Below are 14,228 nucleotides of genomic sequence, written 5' to 3' on the forward strand. Positions count from 1 at the left end.
AACAACAACAACAAAAAAATACAAATGACTCATTTGTAAAATGGGCAAAAAACAATAACCATCAAGAGGCACTTCATATAAGAAAATACATAAGGATATTTTAATAACATAAAAAAATTCAGCTTAATTACAGAAATAGAAGTTAACTCCACAGTGAGATACCATTCCACATTTACCAGACAAAGCAGAAATTTAAAAGTCAGAATATACCAAGTGTTGACAAGGATATGGTATAATGGGAATTCTCATCTAATACTGGAAAGACAATAAATACTGGTGAACACAAATACTTTGGGAAACAGTTTTGTACTGTCTAATAAAACTGAAGATGCATTTACCCTATAGTCTAGCTGTACCACTCCTAAGTAAATACCCTTGAGAATCTCATGCACATGTGTACCAAGACATGGGCATGAGAACAAATGTAATAGCAAAAAAATACAAGGAGCCAAATATCCATCAATAGTAGACAAACTGTAATGTAATCACTGAATGGACTCTTACGTTTCAGTGAAAAATGAATGAACCAGCAGATACATGAATGAACAGATGAATCTCAAACAAAATGTACAGCAAAAAGAAAAAAAAAAACCAACATTCCAATTAAAAAATACATTAGTGGAGGGTGCCTGAGTGGCTCAGTTGGTTAAGCATCTGCCTTCATCTCAGGTCATGATCCTAGGGTCCTGCAATAGAGCCCTGTTTTGGGCTGTCTGTTCAGTATGGAGCCTGTTTCTCCTGCTCCCCCTGCTCCTCCTCCCTGCTCATGCTCTCTCTCTCAAACAAATAAAATCTTTAAAAAAATACTTTAGTAAAAAAAAAAAATACTTTAGTGGAAATCCATACAAATAAGTTCAGAACATAAGCCATTTACAAGTATATACATATATACATTACATGTATATACATTACAAGTATATATATGTGGTAAAACTATAAAGAAAAGCAAAGGAATGGGTAACACAAATAAGTTCAGAACATAAGCCATTTACAAGTATATACATATATACATTACATGTATATACATTACATGTATATACATTACAAGTATATATATGTGGTAAAACTATAAAGAAAAGCAAAGGAATGGGTAACACAAAATTCATGTTAGTGGTTATTTCGTGGGCAGTCATGAAGAAAATGAGGTAGTGATAATATTCATTGAATGAGCCTTCACAATACCAGTAATGTTTTCATTTTCAGTTTGTTTAATGGGTTGGTAAGATCACAGTTCTTTATTATACTTGAAACTGTGTAAATAATTTACACATTTTTGTATTACGTTTCAGAATAAAAATACAATAGCAAAAAACTTTTGGAGAGAGTATGTAAGGATCACAAAACCTTATAGAAGTAGCTATTATGAAAAAGCCAAATAACCTCTGATATGAGCTAAATTCACTCAATGTGAAAATAAACGAAGTTATTCAGACTATAAAGAAGCTAACAGGTTTAGAAACATATTCAACTTTAGTTTGATCAGAAATGACCTCAATAGTTGAATAGCTCTGCAGAGTTCAAATAAAAGCAGAGTCCTCAAGGAAGGTGCAACTAGTATTTTTTTACTTGGCTGAAGTACATCATTAATGAAATTTAAAAGTACTCTGATTAAAATTATTTAAATTTGCATACAAGATATACAAAAGCAAGTGTACTTTTTCATGAAAATATTACTTATTTCTCAAACCAATCATATAGTTTAAGGGGCTGAATTCAAAATGTAATGTTACCTGTCATTCCATGACTTCTCATTCTTCCCATTTTGTATTCTGCTTTCAGAGATGGTAAAAGTGCTGCTCCGATGGCTATACCATCTAACATGGCACTGAATTTAAGAACAATGGGCTTCTTTTCTAAACCTTCAGGTAGCTGAGGAAATTCATTTGTTTCAACAGGAGTTTGATTAACACTTGTTGGGGTTTTTTCAGAAGGTAGGGGTGTTGCAATATCTTCCTTCATGGGCTGAGGGCTATAAAGCAAAAAAATAATTTAAAAAACACAATTAGAACAGCGACCATTTTACTGTATGCAATTATTAGAATTCTCAATGAAAAATAGCAAAAATGAACTGTGAACAGAGATTATCTAATTCAAGCCCACTTTAAGACTTCCTAAAAAAAGCCATAGAAAAATGATGATCTAGAAAAGTAAACAAGAAGTAATAACAATACAAATGAATGTTATACTGTGAAAGCCATTCATATTATTGTGAACCTAGAGTTAAAACTCATGTTTGTCTGATTCCAAATTCTGATTTAAGCATTGTACTCTTCTACTGATTGTAATATTGTAATATTACTACTGTTGCTACTATCACTATCACTATTAATAACAATATATACAATAACAATAATTTTTTGAGTGCTTACTATGTGCCAGGTAATATTCTTAGTGTTCTGTGTGTTTCATCATTTATTCATTTATCTCACAAAAACCTTTGAGTAGGTATGATTATCTGCTTCACAAATGAGGAAGCCTAGCTAGAAAATGGTGAAACCAGGATTTTAATTCACTTTGACAAGAGTCTCATTTTTTTAAACTATTACACTCTGTTTCCAACACATTATAATAAAGAAAAGTTCCTTGGCATATTTTTAAACTACGTCTTATGTACCCATTTTGGGTTACATACTCCACTAACAGGAGAAACATAAATTATTACTACTTACTCAACTCGACATGAATATTACATCAGAATTAAAGCTCAATAGAACAATTAGAAATATCACTGCTTTAGGACACTGGAAAAAGACTCACTGATGTTTTTCTACCCTATAGGTTAGGCAAAAGGATCATAATAAGATCATTTTTTTTTACCTTTTACTTATCATATATTTACTAATTATTCATTAGTTATATAGCTTTGAGGATCAGGAATAAATCTTGGCAATGCATTCCCATGAACAAGAGCTATAGAGACAGGGAATAGCAGTCAATGTACAAAGATCCAGTATACCAACCTTTATAATATTTATGTGGCATGATCATATCATGCCTTGAACCATGTACAACAATTTCATATACAGTATACACAAAACCATGCATGGGACATAAATGGCCACTGTAGTTTTTAAATCTATGCAGTCATAAATTACAATGAGTTTCAAGTAAATAAGGATTGATACAGTCCTAGAATTTGTCGATTTGCTTTTTTTTTTTTAGTACCTCTTATGATATCCACAAATCTCTGGGATCTCTTAAGCTTTACTGACACAATACAGAACACGGACAATTGCATTTGTGACAAAGTACTTTATATCCCATAGGATTCTTCCACAAACATATGTGGCTATTTTCCAACTGCACCATAGTTCATACTGGTCAATATTTGGATGAAACCCTCTGTCTTCCTCCAAACTATTGTTAACACACCAAAGATCAATTTAAAGTATCACATGGAACCACAGAACTTGAAGAAATAACTTACGCTGTAGAAGGCTGTCTGATAAGATCTGAGATCTGCTTAGATAGTTGGTGGGAACTTCGAACCATCATGCTATGTAAGGTGGCAGGGTGCTGGGGAATGTTGATGCTGATAGCTCCTACTTTGAACACGGCAGCATTGTTAGTCTTCAACCCTCTCTGGGCACTGTAGAGGGCTTGTGACTTGGCAATACTACACTTCACTACAGTTCTATTAATAAAAAAGGAGGACCATTAAAATATAGCCAAATAAAGATAAATGTTGAAAAGTACTAAGGTGATGCTTTAAAATCATTTAATGAACTAAATGACTTAAGATTTTTCATGCATTTAAATCATGTATTGAGGAAAAGTTTTATAAAAGCATTGAAATGCATTTATCTTACATTGTTGGCACTCAAAATCATTCCATATCTTTAATGGAGTTTACAGAAGAAAACATGTATGCACTCACAAGTAAAAGAATGAACACTGACATATTACATGTGTACAACACACAAAATTCCATTTTAATTTTTCCTCCATTCAGAATTCCTCTTTTTGTCCCCAATTTATTTTAGGGATTTAAAATAAATAATATATAATAAAATACTGCACTTCTTAGAATTTAATCAAAGGAATTTATCAATCATATAATATGTTGGAAGAAATATACGGGAAAGAAGAAATTTAACTTGCGTTTTTCATTTTTAAGATTTTCAACCAGGGTTAAAGGAATGATAGAAGAAAAATTCATAATAAATAACTACTTAGTTAAAAATTAGTAAGCTTTACTAATTAATACAGACATAAAGCAAAGGTACTTCTGATTTCTTGTTCTCTCTTCTAATGCCTACAACAGTACCTTAAGCATGGTAGGCATTCACTGAATTTTGTGAAATTAGTGAGAGGAAAGAAGTACAGCTGAGGAATGACTTCCAACACTATAGCTGTGGAATTCCACAGATAACATGTGATAAGTCATGTATATAGAAGCTATGATAAAGCAGTTTTGACGTATAGAATGGAAAGCTTCACATCAATGAACTGCACCAGTAAAGGCCCAGTTAGTAAATGGACAGCCTCAAACATAAATATTATCTTTCAAATGGGCAAAAGATTCTTGACAATAGATTTAGCAAAACAACACATAAAATGCAAATTTCGTATTAACTACAGGTCAGTTCACATATATTTATCTCGGCTTAGGCTATAAAGGATTTACTAAGAATTCATTTACAGTCTCATGGATCTAAACAATCGATTTATCACATCTAACTTTTATTAAAGTAAACATTGAGAAGCATAACAATGGCTCTATTAGAGGTGCTGATTATTTATAGACAAATGAAATGCAAGTATTATATAAAATTAAAAAATGATTACTGGCGAACTGTATAGCTTTCTTCTACAAAGGCAACTATTTCTCAGAGACTACCACTGACTAGAAAAAAAGTTAAGATATGAAATTGGTCTAGCAAGCATGAGAATAGATTCTGGGATATTGACTACTGAATTTGGAATCTTTTCTTAAATGTTATGATAAAGCTACTTTTATCATTAATGAGATTTCATTTTAAATTCAATTTCAGCATAAGCCAGAACACTCAGATGGTGCTAACATGCAAATGATTTTATACTTGTGAACAGCATCCATCTACTCAATGAAACTAAACATACAAAGAAGTCTGTCTTGTTATCATGACAGTAAAATTCTATACCTATCTCACTGTTTTACCTTTATAATCTATAGACAGAAGTCTGTTTAAATATTACTTTTGATTATATAAGCACATATATAACACTAGAATGAAACTAGTAACACTAGTTACTAACACTAGAATGCAGTAAAACAGAAGTCTGTTTAAATATTACTTTTGATTATATAAGCACATATATAACACTAGAATTTCAGGTATACAGTAAAAGTAAGAATGGAAAGCTAATTGGGCTGACTGCTCTCCTACAAGGACCCTACTATGATATCTCCAATGAAAATTCTGATGTTAAGGACTTCAGGTGCTCTGTGCTGTCCAACTCCAGAGGGCCCCATTCACACTGTAGTCTTTGTAAATGGTGCCTACCACTACAAGGTAAGTGGTTTTCTTCTGAGCTGGACAACATGGTAGATCTATTTTGATCAAATTGAGCCTGAAACTATAGAGGATGTCTAACTCCTGTCAAACTGCACGTGTTAAAGATGTAAGGAGACACAGAATGAAGACTTAGTTTACAAGCTAAGTGAGTTTTCTATTCATAACTTCATTTTAATTCTTGAATAGAGTTGTCACTTAATCTAGATCACACAGTATATAGTATATATAAAACTTTTACACAAGAAAGAAGTAGACAAAATCTCTCTGAAGGCTATAAGAACTTATAGCACCATAGACATGCCGCATATACATAAAAAGTTCATGGCAAGTGACCAATCAATCTTGTTAAAGAATTCACTGACAGTGGTAGTCTACCCTCACAAAGTTCGGATCCACTGTGATCAGCTACAATGACCACAGTGCCTAATGAGGCAAATACTTTTCCCCCATTTTCTTTACTTCCTGAGTCTAGGCTATGGTCTTAAATGCAGGTCCCATCCTTCTTGATCCAACAGGCCGAGTAAATAATTTGAGGATTTACTCCAGGGCTTCATTGTCTCTACTCTATCTCCACCTGCATGTAAGACTCATGTAACAAATACTTAAATTAATAGCACTCAGTAGAGCTTACTGACACAAAATATCAGATATACTTGGGTCAAATCAAGACACTTAAAATATAAAAGCACATATAGTAAAAGCCATACATAAAATCTGTCAACAGAGTAGTAAACTCTCCTCATCTTATTTTCTTTAACTCTCCTCATCTTAAAAACAAAATTATAAAGTTGAGACGTGTCAATGTTTTCATATATTAGTATCTTAGTAATTATTTTTGCAATTACTCTTATTCAAGTAAAACTTTTTAGTTTCTATTATCACATCAAACCTTAAGAAGGATTTACAATAATATAAATTTTAACAGTGAGGTGTCTTAAAGAAGCACAAGCAACACATAACTATAGTGTTAAAATCTTTCAACAACAAAACAAAGCGTGAATTATCAAAAGGTAGCCAGCCCTTACCTCTGCGTGTTCCTTGAATGTCAGTAAGCTTTAATCTATAAAAGGATCTATATTAAAGCTACAAAATAATAGCTAACTATATACATTCACAGCCATGCACATAATCTAAATATTTCTTTAAACCATTCAATTCTATGTTAATCACAAAGCCCATGGGGAAAAAAAGTAATATGACATACAGAAACTCTTGTTTGGCTGTGCTTGTAGGAGATGTAGGAAAATCCTCCAGTCTACAGATGAAGATTCAAGAGAAAGCAGGAAAACAAAAAGGAAGCAAATAAACATTCATATGTAAATTAGTTACAGTATGACCCATCATCTGGAATGCTTTTCTTATTTTCCACTTTTAAAATTTTTCCTCAAAGAAAATTTTCAACTATTTGCTTTTTAGTTTCATTTCTTTTTAATTGAAATCAGAAATGAAAAATCAAAGAATAAATCCAGAAAGTCTTAAAACTACTAGAGCCCAATAGTGAATAATTCGTAACTTTTATTTAAAAAAAAAAAAGGATCTTCGCTTTTTTCCAAAGGCAAGAAACATAACTATATAATACTTCCTAAAAAGTCCATTTTATAAATACTATGTTTTGCAAGTCTAGAAACTATGTGAAGTCCTTAAGAGATAACAGATAATAGAGCTAAAAAATTCAAGAAGATAGAGTAAATAAAATATCTGAGACAACTAAAGAAATTTGTTTTACTTGCTGCATAGGTTAAAGTAACCATGTATTTTAAATTTAGAGCCACCAATGGAATCATGGAACTGAAGGTCTGGAGTAATGTTTAGCAGAAGCACAGATTCAGATAACAATTCTTACTGACTGTAGGATTTAAAGTATTTTAGGCACTTGCTTTTATCTTTCTGAAGCTCAATTTACTTTTCTATAAAGTGGGATAAAACCATCCCAGTTCACAGAATTCAGATTAGGATTAAATAATCTATGTGAGGCTCCTGGCTCACAGTAGGTAGTTGGTAAGATTGCAATTAATATATCATAATACTCCTTCTCCCACACTGAATGATAAAAAAAAAAGTCTTGTCTGTCACAACTACTGTAATTTCCTGGTCTTTCCAGACTGCTTAGGAAATGCGATCTGTACCATGTAGGCAGCTATAAAGAAATATATTATTTGGTTCTAGGCTTACAGATCCAAGCTACCCTAACAGCCTTAACCATCTATTGAAGGAAATGTTCTCCAAGACAGTTATCACATCACTCATGTTTAAAATATGAATAGAACTGTTATTAATCAATATATGATTAATACCTAATTTTTATGCAGCTGAACAAAATCCTCTAGTCAGTATTTAGCATGACAAATTCAATGTAAGATGATAGAACATTAACTAGTTATATTAAGAAAGAGCAAATTCTCAAAATCTGACCTAAATTATCAAAGCATATTTTGTAGTTACAACATAAAGTTGCTCCAATGAAAGGAAATTAGTATATATTCCCAAGCATTTGAACAAAGTCAGTGGTTAAATATACTGATAATAGGTTAATGATCTGAATATATTGTGTATGTAGGTAATCATCATCAGAACAATTCAAAACAGATCTAAGAGTAGTACTTAGAAAGAAAAGGTTAAGAGCAAAGAATCAAAAGAAAAGTAATATGGTATGTATGGTATACTCACTATAAAAAGTTTACCTATATTATTAGAAGAGTCTCATAGGCTTTATTATTAAATTCTTTAAATGAAAAATGGCAAGACAGAGTTTTAAAACCCAGCATGAATTTGAGTAATGATTACTTAACATAAAATCAAGAAACAGTATGTATTTTTTGACTAAAATTCTAACTAGTTGAATTATGTAAGCTTTTGCATGTTGAATGTTTAACTGAAGTTTGCATTGTAAACATTTTTTCTTGTTATATGATCTGACAATGTACCTGGAGTCAGTTTTTTGGAAGGGTAAACCAAATGTAGTAAACCAACTGTAAAAAGGGAGAAAATTATTTTTTCTGAAAACATTTCATTTGGTAAATTCTTAATGACCGGATGATAGTATTTGGTAACATAATGTATACACATCTCAAAGCTCAGCATAAATGGGATTCATCCAATAATTTTAAGTTTCCTATAAAACTAAAATAAACAGTTTAAGAAAATAATAAAAATTTATATACTTACTGTATATTTGGTGTAATTCCTTCAAGCAGCACAATATTAACACCACCAATATGAGCAGTGGCACATGTTTCAGTCATCTTTTGATGTAAAACATCTTAAATGTAAGAAAAAAGAATTATATGAAATCTGGAAATAAAATAATTGTACTTTGTATTAAAGTTGCATTTTATCCATAATGCATTCAATGACAAAATATAATTTAAAAAAATTTTTGTAGTAAAATTTAAATTATTTCAAAACTATTTTTTTAAATTTCTATTTCTATATATTCATACATACACAAAATTAGACTAATGCCAATCCATACAAGTGGACAAGTTCGGGGCAGCCTGGGTGGCGTAGCGGTTTAGTGCCACCTTTGGCCCAGGGCATGATCCTGGGGACCCAGGATCGAGTCCCAGGTAGGGTTCCCTGCACAGGGCCTGCTTCTCCCTCTGCCTGTGTCTCTGCCTCTCTCTCTCTCTCTCTCTCTGTGTCTCTCACGAATAAATAAATAAATAATCTTTAAAAAAATAAATAAAAATAAATGGAAAAGTTCATTTTTTGAAGAAAAACTGCCAAGTAGGAATTTTGGAGACATGGCATTGGCTTTTTTCAGAAAAGTAGAACTGCAGTGTTAGAATGCCGTCATACCTTTCATTTTTTCCTTAAGTGTAAAGCTGCCGTGGATCCTCTTCAGTTCTGATTCCATTGTTAGCCCACCAATGTCTGCCTCCAGGTGTGTGCGGTTCACCATGCCAATCCCAAACACTATTAGAGTAACGTGCTGAGGTTCAGAAGTTACCAAGCTACGCTTTCTCTGTGTCTTAGTCAAACTGTTACTGTCTTGTTCATTCTCAAACACAACTTTACATGTTGGCTCTGTAGGGCTCCGAACTCCTTTATGAGGAAACAAAGAATGTGCATTTAGATACGAAAACTGTGAAACAGAAGGACACTTCCAAACAGCATCTTACCTTTCTTCCCATTTCAAACCAGCCCTCTTCCTCACCAAAATGATTTTTAAAATTCTTCAACATTTTCCCATGATCGTATTGACAGTAAATAAGAGAGCCAGGTATTTAAAAGCAGGTATGTCTGAATCTTTAAGACCGTGCTGTGTGTGGAAGGATGGACAATGGGGTGGCAGATTATCTAACCGCCATTACTTATTTTCGCTCCATGGATGACTGGCAATTTTCTCGGCATTTTAATTATCTAACTCATGACACTAAGAAAATATGATCAGCAACCTCTTTTAGTATTACTGCTGTTCTAAAAAGAAAATTTTCAAATATAAAAATATCCACTACCTGCTGGTCCAAATGTTTCTGAAGATTTTTCCAATATTCCTGTTGGATCAGAGATAAGTGAATAGAAGTTAAGTAATTTATACATATTTTGCCAGCACTCAGCGGATGGCTCACTTTGCTCTGACACTGTGATTGAATCAGAGTCATCCATGTGGATAGTCATATGGTCCACCACATCTTTTGAGCCTTTCCTGGACACTTTTGAAGTTCTTCTTTCAGATCTTCCTAACGAATTTTTGTTTCGAGAGTCCTTTTTGTTATTTTCATTGTTGGTCCGTTTGTTCTTTGCATTGTTTACTCTATTGCCACCATTCAGGCTTCCTCTAGAACTGCGGCTGAAGTCAGAGGAGCGAAAATCCCGGTGTTTTCTGGTTTTGAAGGTAGGTGTTGGGGAAGCCGATCCAGCTGTATATCTGCTAAGTTTAATGTCAGTTTGAGTCGCTTTGATGTCATCTATCATCGTACTAAATTGATGAATAAGGCGAACCAAAGCCATATCTACATGCTGGCTTATTGACTGACAAGAAATAGTGAAGTTACAGTGAAAGGTATTATAATATCGTTTGTTGAGATCGTGGAAAGAAAGAGCGCTGGTAGAGTTCTGAGGAGTGCACACCGACTTTTCCATTACAACAGCACTGATGCTAAAGGTTTCCAACATCAACGCTGGTTTGAACTCCAGTGGAGGAAGATTCACATGACCTTGCCTAAAAATGCAGAAAAAAGAAGAAAGTGACAAGATTTTATTTCCTTTTTTCCAGAGCTGCCCAACCTTTATTAGTTTGTTAGCAAAAAACCTCCAAGGTGAAACATGTTATAAGCCATTTAAATAATTTTAAGCAAGAAATCAAGCAGAAAAGCAAGTATGCTTTTTCACAAGGCCAGCCTTCTCTATGTTGGAAAATAGGCTTTAAATCTTCCTTCTTGATCTTATTCCATAACTAACTAGTTAAAATCAGGTTCATGTTAGTTATTTCAGTGAAGGAATAAAACATTTTTTCTTGCCAGTATGATGGTACACCCAAATGGTAAATGGAATTTAAAGTCAATTATAGGTCAATTAGGGTACCTATCTAAACTATCCTCTCCCCCTCTGTTAATATACTGTTTACATATTTAATTTCATCGCATTTATATAAATTAATTTGCTATTTGAATGAAACCCTGCCAGCTTACTTCGCCAAAATGAAAGGAGTGAGGAAGGCAACTAGAAACAAAAAATGAAAAATGCACACAAAAAAGCTATGAAAATTATTTGGGCAAATCCTCCTGCTTATCTGAAACTTTTCATGTAGGAATGATAGAGTCAATTTTAATATTTAAAAGCCAAAACTGTCTCAGATTTCTGTAAACCAGCTACCGATAACAATGAACCTCAGGTACCAAAGCTGTAATAAAAAGTATTTTCCCCTCTTCTCCTATGTACAATATGAATGTGTAGTCACATAGGTAAAATTTTTCTAGTAGAAAAAAGAAACAGAAGCTGCTTTGATATTCTCAATTTAACTTAAAGAATTTATTATTTTAAGAAAAACCCCACTTTGAGGTATAATCATGAAAATGCACAAGCTCATAGTAAGACTACAATCAATGCTAAGTGTGTCATCAGAGAAGGAAAGATTGGATTTTGAGAAATAGAATGGAAGGACAGAGAAGACTCAAAAGAAATTAAAATAATCCACAACTGCAGAATAAGAATTGAAAACATATAATGGAGGCAAGAAAACCTTAAAGAGAAGATATTCAAGTAAAAGGAAGTAATCACTTAAGACCAAAGTAGCTAGACAGGTAAGGAGTTAGTATGGGCACTATAGAGCCAAAGTTAAAATTAAATTAAAAAATATTAAGTCTCTACTACGTTCAACTATCTTATCTGGAGATAGCAAAGATATGAAGAAATTGTTATTTAAAGAACTTCTACATGTCAGAACCTATGCTAAATCTAATAACTGTTCTAGCTTTACAGGATAGGATATGTATGTTGGTACAAGAAACTATAACCCAAAAATAAAGTACAGTGATTAGCAGAATGAATAATGTGCTATAAAAAAGAAAAAACCCAATTGAAATTAATGACCAGGAAAAGTGTACTGTGGCAAAGATTTCCAAAAAAAATAGAGTTTAAGGAGGAATTATAGGAGATCTGAGAAATAAAAGCTAACCATGGGCCAGTAAAAAGAAGGTGGAGTATTTAGAGCTGATGTGATAGTATAAAAATGTAAAGGAATATTAAGTGCAACTACGCCAAAGACAATTAAGTTCAAAGTCACTTAAAGAACCTCTGTGAACATAAAAAAGTAAGGTCAGATGAAAGTCTAGTCTGTGGCAGTATTATATAGCATTTAGTAAGCCAATAAGTAGGCTATAAACTATAATTATTCAAATACATATACAACCTAATTATATCTATGGATGATACATACACTGTGTGTGTGTATATGGAAGTCAGCTATTGCAAACAGAAATACAAGTTTAACACAGAACTTTTAAATGTAATAAGGGAGTGTAGGTTGGTATTAGTGCTCTGGTGTCTGAATTTGATGATTCCAATGTGAATGGATTTCAGTTGCCATGGTTTGGTTCTATAACACCAGTCCCCTAACAACACCATTTAAATTTTAAACTAAAATTTACTGTGAAAAATTGCAGAGTACAAACTTGCTGCTAGCTTTTCATTCCACAAATCACTACATAAATAACAGATGTACATCATGATCATTAACCAATCACATTATCTAAGTCAGTGATTGGTCAATGTACATTTGTTATTCATTTCATGCACAGACAGTAAAGCATGTAGCTGTGTTGCCTCTTCGTGACAAACCGAAATGACATTTTACGAAAATGGATAGTCAAAAGAGGGAACTGGACAGCAAAGACAAAAATGCAGTAATGAAACAAAAAAATGATAACATTGGTGTTGTAAATTAAAAGTAAATGGAGTTATAGAAGAAATGACTAATTGGAGATTGTGGATACTTCTATTGCTCTAGAAACTACAGATATGCAGCCAGAGGAACTCAGTGAAGGCAAACTTACTGGCATAAAGAGGAAAGTGGTAACAAAAAGGATGGCGATATCCCAGAGGAAGTGATGTTGGCAAAAAACTTCATTGTAAAAGGAACGCATGATGGTATTTCATGACATTACAAGTGCAAGGAAAAAATGTTGGAAACTCATCAATACTTAACAAAAGAGTACAGCATTATGCCAAGGTACAGAAAAGATGCTCTTTCTAAATTGCAAGTTATATGATGATAAGATGGCAAGAGCTATTCAAACAATCCTTTGAGATTTTTATAAAGAAGACACTTTCTCAATGTTTCTAATGTTTTAAATTATAATTTACTAAATATTAGTTTATTATATTTTGCATTTTCCTACACACTTATAATAAGTAGTAAGAGAGCTTTTAATGTTTTAACAAACATTTTTTCCAAGTCACAAAACCAAGATAATTTCCCCCACTAACATTGAATAGAAAAAATGCAATTTCATGTTCCTGCGTCATTAGAAAATCCTCAGATATCTACACCTGAAACAAAATTTGAGAAAGCTATATTTTTCTATTAATAATTGACATCCAAACATTTAAACTGATTTTGTCAAATTATTTAAATTTTTAAATAGAATTATTTCAGATGGAAAACATTTCACTTATCCAACTGTGTGATACACATATGCGATACCTGTGCATTTTACTTTTAATCTACCCCCTTATAAAAACACAACCTGGATGAAACCAAGAATGTTGCAAAACCTCCTAATTGCCACCTATATCCATGTTCTACTATTCCTACATACAAATCAAGACCTATGCAAAGTAAAATTTCATGTTCATTAGTCAAATATTATTAGTGGGCATAATATTTCCTATTCAAGCAGTAAAGAGACCAAAGAACTATCCCTGATAATAATGATAGTAAAAGTTCTTAACTTTTACCATGCTACATTTAGCATTCCTGTGTATTTGTTTCTCATGGCTATACTCTCAATATGACTTCTACCCTATTTCGAATAGAAAATACAAGTCAATTCAGAATGGAGGTTAGGAATAATTATAAGTAAAATATATAAAATTGCAATGCATAAGATCATAAAAATTTAGCTACTACAAGAGTAAACAAATTCTGAGTATATATACAACAAATGTACTTTGGCTGATTCATGTACACTAACATGACACAAAACTATGCCTCAACACAGGTGTCATCATCTATAAAATCAAAAAGTTTTAAAATGAGGTTATTAAAAAAATAAAATAAATAAAAAA

At 32.5% G+C, this 14,228-nt stretch overlaps 1 protein-coding gene across 16 annotated transcripts in view; it reads right to left on the minus strand.

Moving 5' to 3' along the window:
* The window catches only part of BLTP1 (bridge-like lipid transfer protein family member 1), a 213,236-nt gene that overhangs the window by 65,785 nt on the left and 133,223 nt on the right, over positions 1–14,228 (minus strand). For 9 of the 16 annotated variants that reach the window (XM_072755305.1, XM_072755319.1, XM_072755316.1 and 6 more), the window contains exons 47-52: positions 9,956–10,662; positions 9,297–9,542; positions 8,664–8,757; positions 6,703–6,753; positions 3,428–3,634; positions 1,731–1,969 (exon numbers count right to left, since the gene is read on the minus strand). In XM_072755305.1, the coding sequence (XP_072611406.1) occupies positions 1,731–1,969; positions 3,428–3,634; positions 6,703–6,753; positions 8,664–8,757; positions 9,297–9,542; positions 9,956–10,662 (1,544 nt within the window). The remainder of the gene's footprint in view (positions 1–1,730; positions 1,970–3,427; positions 3,635–6,702; positions 6,754–8,663; positions 8,758–9,296; positions 9,543–9,955; positions 10,663–14,228) is intronic. The other 7 variants (XM_072755320.1, XM_072755318.1, XM_072755315.1 and 4 more) reach the window with 1 other exon arrangement.

Source organism: Vulpes vulpes, chromosome 4, assembly GCF_048418805.1.
Source record: "Vulpes vulpes isolate BD-2025 chromosome 4, VulVul3, whole genome shotgun sequence".
Taxonomy (NCBI): domain Eukaryota; kingdom Metazoa; phylum Chordata; class Mammalia; order Carnivora; family Canidae; genus Vulpes; species Vulpes vulpes.